The sequence below is a fragment of the Cyprinodon tularosa genome, unplaced genomic scaffold, assembly GCF_016077235.1.
Source record: "Cyprinodon tularosa strain WSP-4 unplaced genomic scaffold, ASM1607723v1 ctg914, whole genome shotgun sequence".
NCBI classification, from domain to species: domain Eukaryota; kingdom Metazoa; phylum Chordata; class Actinopteri; order Cyprinodontiformes; family Cyprinodontidae; genus Cyprinodon; species Cyprinodon tularosa.
This window is the reverse complement of record NW_024039690.1, coordinates 98,851-118,342: the sequence shown is the minus strand read 5'-3', so window position 1 is coordinate 118,342 and position 19,492 is coordinate 98,851. Positions and strand designations below refer to the sequence as shown.

Genomic DNA, 19,492 nt, shown 5'->3' with positions numbered 1-19,492 from the left:
GTCATCCTGGAAAGAAACATCAGCTGTGCTGCTTCTATCAACACCCTTGTTTATAGATGTTGGAGATCGGCCTGTTTTCCAGTGTGGTCCTGTTTCTCTGACCGTGACTGAGTGGATGTGCTCTCTTCGTCCTCTGGCATGGGAGCTGGCTCGGAGCTCGTCAGCCTGGCTGTGTGTTTCCTGGACGGGGCCGCCTTTTACAGCTGCTTTTTGTATCTCTGCTTCTGTCTCCTTGAACCCCAGTCGGCCTCAGCAGATGGCCGCTCACACTGAGCCTGGTTCTGCTGGAGGTTTCTTCCTGTTAAAAGGGAGTTTTTCCTCTCCACTGTCGCTACAAGCATGCTTAGTGTGGGGGATTGCTGAAGAGTCAATGAGTCAATGCAATCAACTGGTTTTCCTTAGATAGAAAACTTTGTATCAATTTGACTGTATGATCTGGTTGAACTGTAAAGTGCCTTGAGATGACATGTGTTGTGAATTTGGCGCTATATAAATAAACTGAATTGAATTGAATTGAATTGAATTGCTATTAGGTCTGTTCTAGAAGATATCGACAGCAAATTAATTTTAAAAGAGGAACAGAGAAACGCGATCAAGGCTCATCTTCTTATTCTAGGCGTGCAACTTCACGCTTTGATTTTTGTTGACAACAACTATGCGTCGCTTAACATACGTCACGCACTCCGTTGCTCTTATTGGTTGTAGGTCTATCCAATTGAGTGCAGAGGCATTTTTTTTCCTGGTTCGTTCAAAACACGCCCCATAATCACAGCTCTATGGAGCAGCATCAGACTCATTCTGACTAGAATTGAGTCGGACTACGTCAGGCTAGAATTCTAGTATTTAATAATGGGTTAATAAACACAATTTATAATTCCTGTTTAAAAATTTTATGTGAATGCTTTTTAAATAGGATTTTCATATTGCATGATTTGAATGTTAAATATGAAATGGCTGGTTTCTTTTCAGCGACCCTCCAGGTCCTCCATATTTCTGTACACATGTCGGATATGTTTTTAATGTGAATTTTGCATGATAAGATGCATTTAAAGGACTGGAACAGGATTAAGACAACAAGGAATCTTTTCCAGGAATTTAAGAAAGAAACCGACTGAATGTGAAAACCTTTCTAAGTGAAGGAAAGAGAGATGTAGGACTGAACTATCTGTTCAACTGGCTGACTCTTTAGACTCAACACAGAAACACTGATGAACCAGGAGATATGAAGAATCCAGGATAAAGAGGTTCAGTGAATGTGGTGTTAAAGGTGAAGAGGTGGATCAGTGAGTTAGAGGAGACTCTGTAGAAGGTAAGAATGCCAGCAGGACAGTCCACATACACTGCTACTCTGTTAGAGACTGAGGAGGAGGAGGAGGATATGTCTGTCCTTGTACTGTTGTGCCTTACATAGTAACCACCATTAGAGCATCTCAGACTCCAGGAATGATCATTCCATCCAAACCAACATTCATAACTGTCTCCTTTCCTACTGATTCTTTTGTAACTTACTGATATATCAACATCTCCTCTCCACTCGACCTCCCAGTAACAGTGACCAGTCAGACCATCAGTACAAAGCAGCTGAGGCCAGACATCAAATCTCTCTGGATGATCAGGATATGACTGAGGTTCTTCCACCCATGTCACCTTCCTCTTGTCTTCAGACAGTTTCAGGTTTCTGTTCACTGTGTTTGTCTTGATTGTGAGCTGATAGGAATCTGAAGGGGAGAACAAACACAATCCAGCTGCAGTTACTGATAATTTATTTATACTTTGATGATGACCTTTGAATAAGTGATGGACAGATAGAAGATGGGTGAATGTGAGCTGCTTTGTTGTCATGAATCCAATGAAAAACACACTTACACTTTCTCAGACCAAGTTTCAACCATCTGACTCCATCAGGCTCCCTGAAAAGAGGAGGGGGATCAGTCCATCAGTTTCTTTCAGCAGGAAAACATGGACATTGTAATACATCAGATCAGATTCCTCTCCGACATGCGGCTGGAAAAACTGGATCTGGGTTATTTGGACTCTGTAACCTGCACACATAAATAAACTCATCTAGTTCAGACTACAACTCTCACTTTGGTAAAATGTGCTAAACTCTATTTTTAGATTTTTTCATTGTTATTCTAAGCAGGCCAGGTGTGCAATCTCTGCAACAGAAACCACATTACTGAGCGTTGTGTGCACTTCACACAGTATACCTGTCACACATGCAGGAAGGACTCACCTTGGGTTTGTAAAAACTGCTAAATGGGACAATTGTAGCTTCATATGTAGCGCTTTTCCTTGGGTGAAATAAATGTTACTGCTATACTGAAATCAGACTGTTTATCATTCTCTAAGCTGAAATGTTGAATGACATGAAAAGGTGAGAACAGAAAAAATCCAATTATTCTCTATGTTTCTTTCACATAGTGAGCTTTGCAATATAAATGAGTCTGTTGGTGAATGGATAATATAAATAGGCTCTGCCTTGCCTTGTTGGAAAAGCATGGTTATGACCTGTTCTCAGCTCAGGAACTAGGACCCGTATGATATCTGGTTGTTCAATAGGTTTGCCTTAATAAAAGATTTAGATATGACTTATCAAGATATTCCTGCAAAAAGGTCTGATGTTGCAGGGGGAGGTAATGAAAAGTGTTTGGAGCATGCTCTGGTTCTGATGCCAGTTTGTTTCAGCCTTTATCCAGTCTCATGTAGAAGGGCTGGTCACAGGACATTTGCATTACATCAAGGACAGTTACCAAGGTAGAGTGAAACTTCAAGGGGTGGGGGGTGTTGGGGCATGTAGTGTTAAAAATGCTATATGTTTTTGTACAGATTATATATGTGATTTTTTTTTTTTTTTTTTTTTGCCAAACTCACAAGGTTTTGTGTAAGAACATAACTAACATCCTTTTTTGAAGTACTGTTAGGCTGACTCAAGTTCGACATAAATTCTCGCATCACTGGGCTTTCTAGTGCTCAACTATCTGAAAGGGGGAAAATGGTTGAAGATTAATTTATTTTTATTTCATTATCTGTTTAAAATAACTGTTAGACCTGTTAATTTCTATAACTGTTCACTTCCTGTAAGTCACCCAAATGGACATTCCTATGTTGACATATGATGACCAGAGAGTCTAGCATCAACTTATAAAGTAATGCAGTAGGCTGTGTGAGAAAGGCTGAATGCTGACTGGCACATGCGGAGACACACCTCATGGCTGACCTTAGGATAAAATTGGAAACTATGCAGAGAATCTCTGCTATTTAGCTGATTCTCCAGCTGAGTGGTCAAGATGTAAAAATGCCTGAGATTGAAGGTTAGATCCTTCTCTGCAAATTGTGCTCATATCAATATTTTTTTTAACCATGACTGGAATAGATTCTGTTAATGCTTAAACATGTTTAATTCTTTGTGTACATTCTTTGACAAACATACCTTCTCTGATTGAGACCGGGTGATCAAATGTTGATTGAACCCAGGTCTTGAGATTTATTCCCCAATGCATGGGTTTTACTGGTACGTTAATTCTCCTGCCAACCTCTCAGTCAGCAGAATTTCTCTTCTCTGTCTTTAATGTCAGTTTTATGAATGAACCCTAGCTGAGAGGCGATGGCCGTGGTATACTTATACAGAATCATTTGTGGTGTTAATTAAACAAGTTTTTGATCTCGCCAATTAAAACATTTACATGAACACATAATACATTTACATTATGTTTGCTCATTTACACATACACACTAAAGTTAACAATATTGAATGTGTTGTGATGCACACATTGGATTCTATGGTATGAGAAAAGGTGAGAGAAATGTATGAAAACAACAGCGTTTGATCTTGGACACTGTTAGGTTTATTCAATGATGATTATAAAGTTAGTGTGTGTACTTCTGAAACATTGGAGAAATGAGATGCTTCACTCTGTTTACTGCAAACTGTCATGCAACGGTGGTGGAAAATTACTGATGTTTTTACAGGGCTAATCACAGTTATCAGAAGACCACTCTGTTCTGTGATTCAATCAGAGGAGCATTCTGTCCTATGACCTGATCTATTGCCTTTGTCAGAAGAACAGTCTGTTTTGTAACCCACCCCATGTGTTATGATCTGCTAATAAAAGACGACTGCAGGAGGGGGGTCGGGAGAAAGAGTTGAAAGTTGGGTTGGGCTCTTTCCACTCCTGCAGGAGCTGTTTGAATCTCTTTCCTGTGTGGACTCAGTTCCTCTTTTACGAACCTACATTTTTGAACCTAACAGACACCATGATTCTAAATCAGACAATGAAACAGATGAGGAACTATCTGCCGTCTGTTCCACCTGAGACACTAACTACTTTGAAGGATAAATCAGAACATCCTCCACATAGCATTTAAACCACTTGGATCTGTGGAAAAAAAAAAAAAAACACTTTTCCTCATTAGAATCCAAAATAAAATGTCTGATGAAGCCTCACCTGAATATTTCCGGAGTCCAGTCCAAACCAAACAAAAACTTCTCCCCTGAATCTTGGAGTTTGTTGTTCTGCAGGTCAACCTCTCTCAGACGGCATGAGTTGGACCCCAGAACTGTTGACAGAACTTCACAAGTTCTCCCTGAGAGGTTACAGGATCTAAGTCTGAGAGACAAACAAGTCAAAGAAGAACAAACAGATTTATTTGGACAGAAAAATGTTGTCTCAATCCATGAACAATCGGGATGATCAAAGCTTGCTTTGATAAAAATTCATTTTTAAATTATATTTGGTCGGTATTTATGTTCCACTGCCTGAACCATCCAGGAACCTTTGGTTGGGTTGGGCATTTACCTTTCATATACAGCACCGATTACTGATATAGGATCCCTGAGAACCTGGTAAGGCCCTTAGTTTTTAACTTTGTAGATTATTGTGCCGCACATTCCAACAGAACCTGATTCTTACCTTAGTGGTGGGTCTCCCTTTTAGTGGTGGACCTTGAGCCGGGTAAAAACCCCATAAGAAATGTTTACTACTTTCTAAAAAGTTAAGAGCTCAGATTATTATGACTGGAAACAGATTAGAAAAAAATATATATGATGATGATGTCAAAGATGTATGGCTTCTGATTAGTTAACTTTGAAGGTTTTAGTTAAACATGCCTTCATGTTAAAGTAATATGAACATGCCTTGATATCAAAGTTAACAATTTAAGGTATTGATTAGAAAATAGAATAAACCTATTCCGACCTGATCCTTTCAAGTTCACAGTTTGGACTTTTTAGTCCAGCAGACAGCAGCTCTACTCCGGAATCCTGGAGGTTGTTGTTATTCAGGTCAATCTCTATCAGATTAGAGGACTGGGAGCTGAGAACTGAGGCCAGAACTTCACAGCTTCTCACTGACAGGTTACAGTCATTCAGTCTGCAGAGGAAAAGATAGAAAATGAAAACAAGGATTCTGATGTATTAAAACTAAATCAAATCATCAAAGCATAAAACAAGACAGAGGACACTGCTTAAAGGAGCAGTGTGGACGTTTTTTTAAAATTTAACTTTCAAACTTCTGCAATTCTCCTTAGATCAATCAATTTTTAGTCAGAAATGTCATTTAGACATGGTTACGTTTTTTTTTTCTATTTTAAAACAAAACCAAGTTCATTTTTATTTAGCTTTGTGATTTAAGCTTTTTTGTTTGTTGTTGCTCTTCCCAGAATGAAATTAAATTAAGTACTCCAAAAATAAAATCGGCTGGATTTTTTTTACATTTGAATGATTACAAGAAAAGAAAAAGAAAAACATTTACAAAGGTTGTTCACTTTGGAAATATTTTTAAATGACCATGTGCCATAAAAATGCATTTTTTTAAATGTCCAATTTATAACTTTGGAGCTACACTTGATTTAAAGATATATGTAATTTCAGGCAGAATTTAAAACCCTTTGTTGTAATGGTTTCTGCACTGATTCTGGCCTGATCACTCAGTCCACACACCTGCTCTGCTCCACTCATCTGCAATCAGCTCTGACTGGAGTCACCGGTATCCAGCACTTTAAAAAGGTCATCAGATCAATCCTCTGTGCCAGATTATCTCGAGCCAAACCGCTACGAATATTCCAGCATCTAAAGAGTACCTGACCACCTATCTGTTTCTGACCCGATCTGCCTCCTTACTCCGAGCCTGCCTGACCCCTGTTTGATTCTGCCAGCCTGCTCCCCTCTCTCTGGGTCTCTGACTCTGAAAAGCTCAGCTAAATTGCCTGCCTCTCTGTCCTGGATCTAACTGGTAAACCTCCCTCAATCTGCCCGCCTGTCTACCTGCAGCCTGTTTGCCCACACAGATTCAGCCCCGGTATCAGATTAACCTTTTCAATAAATCAATCAAAACGTCACTAAACTGTCTGGGTTTATTTGGATCCAGGTTAAAAAGGATCAGTCAAGTGCTCAAAAACCCTTTCAAACTATTTAGTGCCCTACAAAAACATTTAATGTTATTGAGAAAAATTGTTTCACCATGAGTGACAGCCCTGCCGTCTCCTAGATTCTGTATGTATGTAATTCAGAAAATGAATTGTGACAATGTAAAAATACCTTGCCAGAGGCACTTTTCTACTTGCTGCAGCTTCAAAGTCTGTGTTAAATCAGCTGCAAACTTATCAAGAGTGGAGTGGCGATTTAAAAGGTATGAGCCTTGTGTGCTGTCATACACTCCGTCTAGTTTTCCCTCAAACTTTATGGTGCTTGATGGCTGATTTTTGAAAAACCATAGCAGTGATCAACATTACCGTCTTCAGTTTCTGAAAAATTAAAGGTTTATCTACAAACAGCCCTTTAAACTGTGTTTGTAGGTGTATGAATGTATGACCAACACAACGAAGTCTAAAAACTGGGGGATTTTTATGTCTTCTTTCTCCTTCTGACCATTTAGTCCTGTGGGATTTTTGAGGCGTGTTTTGTGAATCACGTCGCCATTGTAACCCCTAACGCTTATGAAAGCAAAAGCACCCCTCGGACACCCGAGCTTGTCATTTTATATCTATATTGTTGGGGTGCATCCTCCTGTACGGGTCGCATTAATTCCAGTGTGAGAATATGTGAAGAGTCCGTTTTTGGGCAACAATAAAAATAGGTGTCTCATTGAATACCATTGCTTCACATGCTCCTTGCATTGCTAAGGCAGGCACAAATAATGAAAAACATCCACACTAAACTTCCTCCTTTGACATACTGACCCATTCTTTAAAAAATGTTTGTTACAACAGCCTGTGACCTTTGGTGATTCATTTTATACACCTGTGGCCAAGGGAGTGTTTTGAACATCTGACTCCAATAATTTAGATAGGTCTGCTAATACCTTTGAAAGTAGAGTGTATATCTGCATTAAGGGTTAGGATATTCATAGAAAAGCTCAGGGAACCAGGAAACAGAGAGAGAATAAATGAACTTTCAAAGCTGAATATTTACAGGTGCACAAAATATATTGCAAGGGGTTGTTACGAACTACACTGAGAGAGAAAGTTGCAAAGTTGTCTGGCCTTGATTAAATATTTATTTTTATGTAACATTAGATAACACAAAATTTATATATATATAAAAATTGAAAAATGCTAAGAATATCACGGGGAGAAAAAAATACCCAGATGATTCTTCTTCCTGCTCACACGGATAACTGTCTACAAATAACATCAGTCTACATGAATTATATTTGAATCTGCATCAAATATGTAATTTAGTGTTTTAAAGTGGTTCTCTTAAGGTGGAATAGAAAATTAAAGCAATTCAGATCTTGTGACTTGATTAGGCTATAGAATATTTATTAACTTTTTCCCGAAGAAGATATTACATTCATCCTTTTTGATAAATTAAATAGTGCTCCTTGGATATCACTTTAAAGTTTTCTATACTCTTGAATTAAGATAATGGAATTTTGGTGTTTCTTTATCATTAGGCTGCTCAGCAAGAAGGTTCTGGGTTCGATTCCCGGCCCGGGATCTTTCTGCATGGAGTTTGCATGTTCTCCCTGAGCATGCATGGATTCTCTCCAGGTACTCCAGCTTCCTCCCATGGTCCAAAAACATGACTGTTAGGTTAATTGACTTGTCTAAATTCTCCTTGTGTGTGTTTGTGTGTGTGTGTGTGTGTGTGTGTGTGTCAATGTCAATGTCAAATTTATTTATATAGCACTTTAAAAACAGGTATAAAACTGCACCAAAGTGCTGTACAGGACAAACAATAGTACTAATTAATAAAAACAGATTATCAAAACACTTCAAGTAAATGCCAAAGAATAAAAATGTGTTTTAAGAAGTGATTTAAAATGATCCAGGCTGTCGGCAGATTTAATTTGAAAAGGTAAATTGTTCCATAGAATTGGAGCAACAACAGAAAAAGCCCGATCTCCTTTCCTCTTAGGTCGGGTCCGAGGGACTGTCAGTAATAGCTGATTATTTGATCGTAAGCTTCTGGATACAGAGTAAAATTTTAAAAGGTCCCGAAGATAGGGAGGAGCTAATCCATTTAAAACCTTATAAGTTAATAAGAGAATCTTAAAATCTATTCGATAAAAGACGGGCAGCCAATGTAAAGAGGCCAGTATGGGCCTTATATGGTCACGCTTCCTGGTTCCTGTAAGAAGCTGTGCCGCTCCGTTCTGGATCATTTGAAGTCGCTGCATCTGTGATTTATCCATGCCTCTATATAATGAATTGCAATAATCCAACCGAGATGTGATGAAAGCACGGATACGTCCTTCAAAGTCCTTAAAGCAAAAATAAGATTTAATTTTTGCTAAAAACCACAGGTGATAAAAACTTGATCTAACAACAGAGCTAACTGGTTTATCTAGCTTTAAACAGCTATCAAAAGTGAAACCAAGATTCTTAGCAGAGGTCTGACAAAACTGAGCTAAAGAACCAATAATCAGATGTGAATTTGTAGTCTGAGGACTTTGACCAAATAATAAAACTAGGGTTTTACTGTGATTGAGGTGAAGAAAATTTTGTTCCATCCAAGATTTGACTTCAGCTAAACAATCCATCAATAGCTAAAGAGATTCAGTTTTACCATTCTGTAGTTTAAGGGCATATAAATCTGGACATCATCTGCAAAACAATGTAAAGAAACACTAAACTTATGGAAGATCTGACCAAGAGGCAATAAATAAAAAATAAACAAAATGGGACCTAAAATTGAGCCTTGGGGGACACCGTACCTCAAAGGTTTGGTCCCAGAACAGCAGTGGTCAAGATTAACCGAAAAAGTTCTGTTTTCTAAGTAAGATTTAAACCACTCAAATACTGTGCCTCTTAGGCCAACACAATGTTTTAATCTGTGTAAGAGAATCTGATGATCTACAGTGTCGAACGCAGCACTCAAATCTAAAAGTAATAAAACTGCAACATTGCCTGAATCAACTGTTAAAAGAAGATCATTGTACACTCGAAGCAAAGCTGTTTCAGTACTGTGAGCAGCTTTAAACCCAGACTGAAATTTCTCAGTTATATTGTTATCTTTTAAAAACATTTCAAGCTGATTAAAACCTAATTTTTCAAGAACCTTGGATAAAAAAGGAAGTTTAGAAATGGGCCTAAAATTTGCAAGTACACTTGAGTCTAGATTGGATTTATTAAGAAGGGGTTTGATCACAGCATGTTTAAGTATTGATGGGACACAGCCAGACTGCAATTAGGCATTTATCACCATTAAGATAAAAAGGCTGGAAGTGAGAAAAATGTCTTTTATCAGACGAGAAGGAAGACAATCCAAAGAATAATTTGACGACTGCAGATGTTTAATAACTGAGGTCATTTCATCTAAAGAAACTGGCTGAAAATGTCCAGAACAGCTGTGCATTGTGGCATTTCTAGGGAATCTAAATCTACCAAAGTATTCAACCCTCTAAGAGCTACATTTTTTTCTGTAAAAAACTCAGAGAAAGCCTCACAAAGTTCAACAGAGGCTACAGGGCCAGATGTAATCAAGGGATTTACAATCTTATCCAGAACACTAAAAAGGACTTGAGGCCTATGCTTATTGGAAGCTACAAGATTAATGAAACATTTTTCTAATTTGACATTGTTCTGATGATTAAATAAACTGTCTTTTAAAATTTCAAACGAAACCTGCAATTTATCTTTTTTCCACCTCGTCTCAGCACGCCTGCATTCCCGTCTGAGTGCACGAGTGGTTTCATTAAGCCACGGCTCTAAAAGTTTCTTTTTTTAGCTTTTCTCATTTTCAAGGGAGCTACCGTGTTTAGAGCATTTGAACAAGTATTATTAAAATGCAAAATAAGAGTTTCAATATCAAGATTGCTATCAGTAGGGAATGTAGTATTAGCAAGGACTGTATTTAGTTGAAGAGCAGTGTCAGAGTTTATAGTACGAGAAAGTAGGGGTTTAGTATTGTTTGTATCCACAGAAGATAAAATATTAATAGAAAATAAAACAGGCAAAAGATCAGAAATACATGTCTGAAGGATTCCAATGGTATCCAAACAAAGTCTATGTGATAACACCAAGTCCAGAGTATGTCCCTTTAAGTGTGTTGGCCCAACCACAGATTGTGTTAAATGGAAAGAGTCAATCAAGTCCAAAAAGTCCTTCACCATTGGTTTATCTGGACAACATATGTGGATATTAAAATCACCTGCAATTAAAATATGATCATACTCTAAAAAAATCCATGCCATAAGTTCAGAGAATTCATTAATAAAATCCTTGTTGAACCTTGGCGGACGGTAGACAACCACACACAGGATCGGTTCAGTTAATTTCACTTCAAAAACTTGGATCTCAAAACTGGAAAATTAATTTGTAGATACTTGTTGACAGTGGAAACTGGATTTAAAAATTGTAACCAGACCGCCACCTTTGCCAGTCAACCGGGGAGAATTTCTAAAAGCACAATTCTGAGGTAGAAGTTCAGAAAACGGGAACAACTGACCCTCTTGTAGCCAAGTTTCTGTGATAAATAAAAAATCCAGATCCCAAGAAGTGAACAGATTGTGTAGCATGAAGGTCTTGTTAGTTAAAGATCTAGCATTAAGCAAAGCCAAACAGATAGTTGATGGTGCAGCAGCACAGGTTGAAGACGAAACGTAGTTCAAGCGCTTGAGTTTCCATGTTCCACATACCTCTTTCGATCCCGAAACCGTCGAAGATAGTAAAACTCCACCGCGTCCATCCGTGAATTGGAGATCCGCGGAACAACGGGGTGAATCCAGCGGCGTCCCACATTCAGGAAACGAGGACACCATCCATGTCGAGGAGAGCCGCCTCCACGGCAAAGAAATGCTAAATAAGCTTTGATCCTCACCGCCTGTCCTCCACGTTTACCACGTCTTCGACGAAAGCACCTTTCCGGAATCAGATGTGGAAAACTCAGCAGCTCATTAGGGATGTCATTGAGGAACTGGAAGCCATGGTTTCCATATCGAAGTTGCAGGTATACCGAAATTTTAATGTCCAGAAGTGCTCGATGATCGTATACAATTAAAGCATTCGAGCCGTAACAGCATAGATGTACAAATAAATAGAGTAACAATAACAGAGAGCGAGTTTGACGGCATGCCGAATACACTGGCGCCATCTTGTGTGTGTGTGTGTGTGTGAATGGTTGTTTGTCTCTGTTTTGCCCTGCGATGGACTGGCGACCTGTCGAGGGTGTACCCCACCTCTCGTCTGCAGACAGATGGAGCCTGGGTTCAAGGAGAAATCTCCATGTGGGTCCTTAGGCAAGACTATTCATGCTAATGCCTACCTCATACAATGATGAGAGACAATATAATGAATGGCATGCTGGCTCAGATGTCACTTGGCCAAACAAGGTCTGTGTCAGGGAACCAGAGCACCTTGATGTCAAATGGGCGACTGGGACAACACAATGGAAAAAGAACCTGATGTGAGGACAGGGCTCTATTACAATGTTACTACCAAAGTAACCCTTACCAGAGAGGCTATATGCAAAGAATGTGGGAGAAATGGAGACTTTGATACCCACAGTCTACAATGACAGCTAAACAACTAGTAACTCAATGTTCTAACATCCCTAAACGACAACTGCTTTCACAACTTGAAATTGATGAGGTACAAAACCACTGTTCTAGCAATGAACAACTAGAACCCCAGGTCAGAGGGGAGTTAACACCAGCCCCCCACCATGTGTCAAGTAACAAAGTACAAATACTTTACTGTACTTAAGTGCACTTTTTAGGTGTCTATACTTTACTCTGTTGCTTATTTATCTTCCTAGTTCTGACTTAAACTCGTTACATTTTTACACAAGTATCTGTACTTTCTACTCCTTAAATTCCTTAACAAACATAACTCGTTACTCTTGGCTTCTGTTTAATGTTTATAAATATTTATTTCAGGTCATGTGCACCATCCAATGCAAAAACTCAATGGTTAGCTATTCGTCAAATTTGTGTTGACGCCAAAGGAAATCCTCAGAAGCAAGCAGGTGTTCTTCAAACTGCAAAACTGTCTATGCCAAGTTGCAACGTTGAATTCAGAAAAAGATGATAAAATGTATGAAAGGTCGGACACAGGTAAAAGTGTATCTGGAGATGGAGACCAATAAGAGACTCTCAAAGAATTTTTAGAAATAGTCAAAAAAATTGAGCTTTCAATTCATACAGTGGCATCTGGCTGTTTTTTTTTTAAAGGTTACTTAATACTTTCATACTTTAAGTAGTTTTTGGAGCACATACTTTTTCACTTTTACTTGAGTAAAGAGGTCAAGTTGATACTTCTACTTTTACCAGTGTTTTTAAACTGCAGTATCCATACTTCTACTTAAGTAACAAATGTGTGTGCTTTTACCAGCACTGCCTCAACCAGAGATTGTGTACACTCTAAAAAGCACACCCACACTGGAGGAGGCACCAACTGACCTGAAAAATAAGATCATGGCAAAGATTTCCACCAGACAACCCCAAAGCCAGTTAAAGAGACTGAGGTACCATCAGAAAGACTACTAGCAAACGTGAATGCAGCTCTGCAAGCAATTCCTACATCAACCATCACTGACATGTAATGAACTGATATACTGCACAGCAGTAGTGATCCTAGAGATTCTTGGCTGTAAGAACAACCATATGATGAAATGCCAACCAAAAGAAAGAAGGCTGGAGAATAATATCAAGGCAACAAGGAAAGAAGTGAGTCAATTGACCAAGGCTCTAAGAAGTGCAATGAAAAAGCAATTACCCAAGAGGTATAGCCAGATACCCACACCTGAAGTACTGGAAAGTGCCCGACAAGGGCTCCAAGCCATTGCCAACGGGTAAACCGGCTGTTCGCAACTCAACCAGTGAAAATGTATGCTCAGTGGCAGGGGAACAATAGTAGAACAACCCCACCAAGGCTGGAAATTGAACAATATTGGAAAGGCATATGGGAGAGGAGGAAGCACACAACAGAGAGGCATCCAAGAAAGACTCTCAGGCATGAAAAATTGTACTGCACTAGGACCCAACATAATACACGCCTACTGGCTTGAGAAACTCATGGCTTTCCACGAATGCTTGGCAGCACTAATGAACCACCATGGATTACATCAAGCTGTACACTAAGAATGAGCGAGACATTGACTCACGGATCCATACCAACCAGATCTTTAGCACAAACAGTAGGATGTCATTCGGACTAGAGAGGTGTGGTCAGATGGTAGGTAAGAGAGGGAAGGTAGTCCACAGAAAGGTGGTCTCACTCCCAGAAGGAACAATAGCAGACTTTGAGGAAAGCTACAAGTACCTTAGAAACCCACAAGCAAATGGCAACCTTGAAGAAGTGATAAGGAAAGCAGCTACGGCCAAATACCTCCAACGAGTAACGAGTAGGGATTCTAAGGAGCCAGCTGAATGGCAAGATTAAGATTAAGTCTCGGGCAATAAATAGCTTTGCTCTGCCAGTAATTAGATACCATGCAGGAATAATAAGCTGGCCAAAGGAGGAGATTAAGACATGAAAGCTCCTAAACATACACGGAGGGTACCAAATCCAGCACCATGAGACTGTATGCCAGCTGTAAGGAAGGAGGCCAAAACTATTGAGTGTAAGAGCCACTATTCAGGAAGAAACATCCAAGATACATAAGAACAAGGCTCCAACAGGTGGCATCCTCAGTGAACGTCTCAGACAATGGGGAACAAAGGATGAGGTGCCCTAGACTCTGTCATGGGAGGATAAGCCCCTACACAGAATGTACCAGTGAAACATAACTGAAGTGGAAGTACACTGCCCCGGGTACTTGGGGCACCTGGGGCAGTAACCCTCTAACTTGAAGAGCGGTTACAGCAGATCCCTGGAAATACATCAGACATCTCAGTTCAGAAAAGTGCAGTTCTAGGAAAAGCAAAGACCACATCGATCCTTGTGTGTGTGTGTGTGTGTGTGTGTGTGTGTGTGTGTTTGTGCTTGTGTGGGTGTGTGTGTGTGTATATGTGTGTATATATATATTTTTTGTGTTCGTGGAATGTAGCAGGGGGAAATTTTAACTGTAGGTTACTCTACTTTAAGTTTTTAGATTATTTAAGTTAGTTTAAGTGTAGTAAGAGGGAGAGGGGTAAATAATAAGTTTTACTTCTTCATACCACTTTTCAGACAAGTTACATGAATCAATGTCACTTATCTGGCTGTATATTAAAGGAATAGTACACCCAAAACATGATTAGCCTTCATTTTCTACTCACCTCCATGCTGAACAACACTCTGGAGTACTTTTTTGATATCTCAAATGCATCTGGAGATCTGGGAGGCTTCTTGCTGTCTGCTGACATTCAAATAATGGAGGTCCATGGCGCCCGAGACAGAAAGGTCCATAAAAGTCCACAAAAACGTGTCAATATTCCTCCATACTGCTCGTCCAATGTAATCCAAGTGTCCTGAGTGGGTAGCATCCAGAATTTACTCGAAACGAAGTCATTTAGAATGTTTTTAGAGCATAAACAGTAGTGTATAGGATTTCCTAATAGCGCCCCCATGCGCGCTCACGACGCTACGGAAGCCGGCAGACCAAACCAGATGAAAGTGCGCATTCAGCGTCTGGTCTGCCGATAATGCAAGCGTAGAAGAAGAAATGTGCTGTTTACCTGTGCAAAGAAAGAAACAACGAAAGAAAAATGTCTGAGGACTTCAGTGTTGAGGAAGAGCATGAGTTCTTTGCCGAGCTGAATGCGCTGGTTTGGTCTGCCGGCTTCCGTAGAATCGTGAGCGCGCATGGGGGCGCTATTAGGAAATCCTATACACTACTGTTTATGATCTAAAAACATTCTAAATGACTTCGTTTCGAGTAAATTCTGGATGCTACCCACTCAGGACACTTGGATTACATTGGACGAGCAGTATGGAGGAATATTGACAAGTTTTTGTGGACTTTTGTGGACCTTTCTGTCTCGGGCGCCATAGACCTCCATTATTTGAATGTCAGCAGACAGCAAGAAGCCTCCCAGATCTCCAGATGCATTTGAGATATCAAAAAAGTACTCCAGAGTTTTGTTCAGCATGGGGGTGAGTAGAAAATGAAGGCTAATCATGTTTTGGGTGTACTATTCCTTTAAGACATGTTTATTTGGTGGGGGGGTTTGTTTCTATTTATGCTCAGGTGAATTTAGTTAGTTGAAACTGGTGTTTTGTTGGATGATGTTAACTAGTGTTTTTTTTCTGTGTATTTGGTTGATTGATTTATTGTTGTTTGTCAGGTTGTCCGTCTGAAATTGTCTGAAATAAAATTGATATTCCAAAAAAAAATCTATTCTGAAGTTCTGATATCCTCTTAGTTGTTGCTTGGATTTTTGAAGATTAAAGTACCTCTGTTTTTGGTTTTATTTGCTGGTGTAAAATTCTGTCAGTACTCACAGAACTTTGTTTGAAGCTTTGACCACTGGCAGCAGCCTGAGAAGAGCCTCCTCTGAAGCAGAGTATTTCTTCAGGTCAAACACATCCAGATCTTCTCCTGATGTCAGTAAGATGAATGCCAGGGCTGAACACTGAGAAGGAGACAGTTTATCTGTGGAGAGACTTCCTGATCTCAGAGACTGTTGGATCTCCTGGACCAGAGAGTGATCTTTCAGTTCATTCAGGCAGTGGAACAGGTTGATGCTTTTCTCTGCAGACAGATTCTTACTGATCTTCTTCTTGATGTACTGAACTATTCCCTGATTGATCAGTGAGCTACTGCCTGTATTTCTCAGCAGACCTTGTAGGAGAGTCTGATTCGTCCGCAGTGAAAGACCCAGGAGGAAGCGGAGGAACAAGTCCAGGTGTCCATTTGGACTCTGTAAGGCCTTGTCCACAGCGCTCTGATGGAGACTTTTTGGTTTCACTGTCTTATATAATTTAGACCAAGCAGAAATGTTTTTTTGTTCTTCCATCAGATTGACTCCATCGTTCATGAATGTCAGATGGACATGAAGAGCAGCCAGAAACTCCTGAACACTCAGATGGACAAAGCAGAACACCTTGTCCTGGTTCTGGTACAGCCCTCTCTCCTCTTTAAAGATCTGTGTGAACACTCCTGAGTAAACTGAGGCTGCTCTGATATCGATGCCACACTCTGTCAGGTCTGATTCATAGAAGATCAGGTTTCCTTTCTGCAGCTGATCAAAAGCCAGTTTTCCCAGAGACTCAATCATCTTCCTGCTCTCTGGACTCCAGTGAGGATCTGTCTCAGCTCCTCCATCATACTTGACCTTCTTCACTTTGGTCTGAACCACCAGGAAGTGGATGTACATCTCAGTCAGGGTGCTAGGCAGCTCTCCTTCCTCTCTGGTCTCCAACACATCCTCCAGAACCGTAGCAGTGATCCAGCAGAAGACTGGAACGTGGCACATTATCTGGATGCTTCTAGATCTATTGATGTGGGAGATGATCCTGCTGGCCTGCTCCTCATCTCTGAATCTCTTCCTGAAGTACTCCTCCTTCTGTTGGTCATTGAACCCTCTGACCTCTGTCACCATGCCAACACACTGAGCAGGGATCTGATTGGCTGCTGCAGGGCGTGTGGTTATCCAGAGGAGAGCCTTTGGAAGCAGTTTCCCCCTGATGAGGTTTGTCAGCAGAACATCCACTGAGGTGGACTCTGTAACATCAGTCAGGATCTCCTTGTTCTGGAAGTCCAGAGGAAGTCGACTCTCATCCAGACCATCTAAGATGAACAGAACCTGGAAGTGATCAAAACTGCAGATTCCTTTGGTTTCAGTGAAAAAGTGATGAATCAGTTCCACCAAGCTGAACTTTTTCTCTTTCAGCACATTCAGCTCTCTGAAGGTGAATGGAAATATGAACTGGATGTTCTGGTGGGCTTTGCCTTCAGCCCAGTCCAGAGTGAACTTCTGTGTTAAGACTGTTTTCCCAATGCCAGCCACTCCCTTAGTCATCACTGTTCTGATTGGCTGATCTCTTCCAGGTGGGACTTTAAAGATGTCTTCTTGTCTGATTGTTGTTTCTGGTCTGGTTGGTTTCCTGGATGCTGTTTCAATCTGTCTGACCTCATGTTCATCATTGACCCCCCCAGTCCCTCCCTCTGTGATGTAGAGCTCTGTGTAGATCTGGTTCAGAAGGGTTGGACTTCCTGCTTTAGCGATCCCCTCAAACACAGACTGGAACCTCTTCTTCAGACTGGATTTAAGGTTATGTTGACAAACTGAGGCAAAAAGCTCTAAAGGATGAAATAATATTATTAGCACCAAAACAACTTATATCAAGAGATTTTCTGTTTTCCCTGCTCCTCTGTCTGGATATGTTTAATCATACTGTCAATTAAATCCTCATATCAAAATGATCTTACTGCTCTGCAAACATTCAGCCAGCTCCTCCTGCTTCATCCTCCTTAGGAAGGTCAGGATGATCTTCACCAAAGCCTGTCTGCTCCTCCTCTGCTCTTCATCCTCACCTTCCAACCCCTCCTCATCGTCCCACTGACTCTCTGAGCCTTTTGTGTCATCTGGACTCAGAACCTTCTGGATTTTCTTCAGCTCATTCTTTACAAAGCGAAAAATACTCTCCTCCAGCAGCTGAACAGAACAAAAAATGAAGGACACCTTAGATCCATTTTGGACAGACTGATAGTCCTCTGGTCTACAAAGTTCAGCATGTAAAGCCCTTTATTGTCCCACAACAGGGAAAGTCACTTGCTACATTTAACCCATCCCCTTGGGGAGCAGTGGGCTGCCAATGTTGGCACCCATGAAGCAATCTGGGTTTAAGGATCTTGCTCAGGAAGCCAGAATTGCAGTCTGTAGGAATGAGTGGAACTTGAACTCAGAACCTCCGGGACCCAAGCACAATGCTCTAACCCCTACGCTACCACTCCCCTTACATGGAGATGACTGTTAACAGAACCCATGGAGTAATGTTGTATTACATGTACAGACCATAAATATGGAGTCCAGCTGGGTTTGATGCTGCTGGGCAGATGGAGCACTGGGAACCTCTGAGTCCACTCTGTGAAGGAACCAGGAAAATGGTTAATGATTAAAACATACGTAATTTCTCTAAGCTCCATAGGTTAGGTTGTTTCATATTTTCACAAATATCCAGATGAACATTAAGAAGATTGTTCAAAGGAGCTTCAGCTATGGATATTTGAATTTTATCTAAAAATAAATATATTTTATAGGCATGGTAGTAAAATACTTTGGACAGTTGTTGTTTGTGTTAGAATATTAAAGTTCTTTACCAAAACTTTTATGAAAATTTAATTGTTTTATTATTTCCATTGGTGGTGGGCATAGATTTTTTTTTTAAATCTAGATTAATGTCACTGTAATCTTGAAATCAATCTAGAATAAAATCACTCATTTAAATTCTTCCAAAGTTATTCATGACATGTGTGTTCTACCTCCAGAATTTAAAAGAAAATGTTCATTTTATTTTGTTTGCAAAATCACACATTATTTCACCTTCTTAAGATTTTGGCAAAGTTATAAATATTTTTCCTGCTCATTTTTTACTGCAAAAATTTAGTATCCAATTTCCAATTATAAGTGTTCTATTTTAAAAATATAGTGTCTCCAAAAATCTGACAGACACGTTGTGACGGTTTCACAAGACTAATTATTTTAGTTTGTTTTTTTGTGGGTATTAACTATTTTAAGAGTACCAGTGAGGTATTCCTCCGGACATATATGATAAATATATATATATATATATTTTTTTTTTTAAACCAGTCACACAATGACCATACACTTCTGTTTGAAGACCCTTCAAAATAATGAATGACAAATGTTTTCATTAATAGACCAACAATAAAAACTTAGGCCTCACAGTTATTGTATTTCAGAAAAAAACATGGCCATCAAAAAATAAACACAAAACCCTTCCCCACAAAAAAATATTGGTACCCCTGTTTAAGATGTGGTAGAGGACTTAAAAAAATATCCTTTTGTTTTAAACCAACCTTTTATTTTAGTTCCGTGTGTCATGATTGGTTTCTGAGTAAACCTAATATGCAGAACACACACGGAGGCTGATGAAAAGTTTAAGAAGGTTTATTGAAACACAAGCACATGAATATTGCACTGGTACTGGAACTGGTCAGGTG

At 39.8% G+C, this 19,492-nt stretch overlaps 1 protein-coding gene across 2 annotated transcripts in view; it reads right to left on the bottom strand.

Annotated features, from left to right (window-relative positions):
• Nucleotides 1-1,176: 1,176 nt before the first annotated feature.
• The window catches only part of LOC119776152 (NACHT, LRR and PYD domains-containing protein 3-like), a 36,926-nt gene continuing 18,610 nt past the window's right edge, over nt 1,177-19,492 (bottom strand). The window contains exons 4-11 of one of the 2 annotated variants that reach the window (XM_038274427.1): nt 18,324-18,393; nt 17,738-17,963; nt 15,808-17,608; nt 5,199-5,372; nt 4,449-4,610; nt 1,867-1,910; nt 1,510-1,718; nt 1,274-1,348 (exon numbers count right to left, since the gene is read on the bottom strand). In XM_038274427.1, coding sequence (XP_038130355.1) covers nt 1,289-1,348; nt 1,510-1,718; nt 1,867-1,910; nt 4,449-4,610; nt 5,199-5,372; nt 15,808-17,608; nt 17,738-17,963; nt 18,324-18,393 — 2,746 coding nt within the window. In that variant the 3' untranslated portion in view covers nt 1,274-1,288. Of the gene's footprint in view, nt 1,719-1,866; nt 1,911-4,448; nt 4,611-5,198; nt 5,373-15,807; nt 17,609-17,737; nt 17,964-18,323; nt 18,394-19,492 lie in introns of both variants that reach the window. The other variant, XM_038274426.1, reaches the window with a different exon arrangement.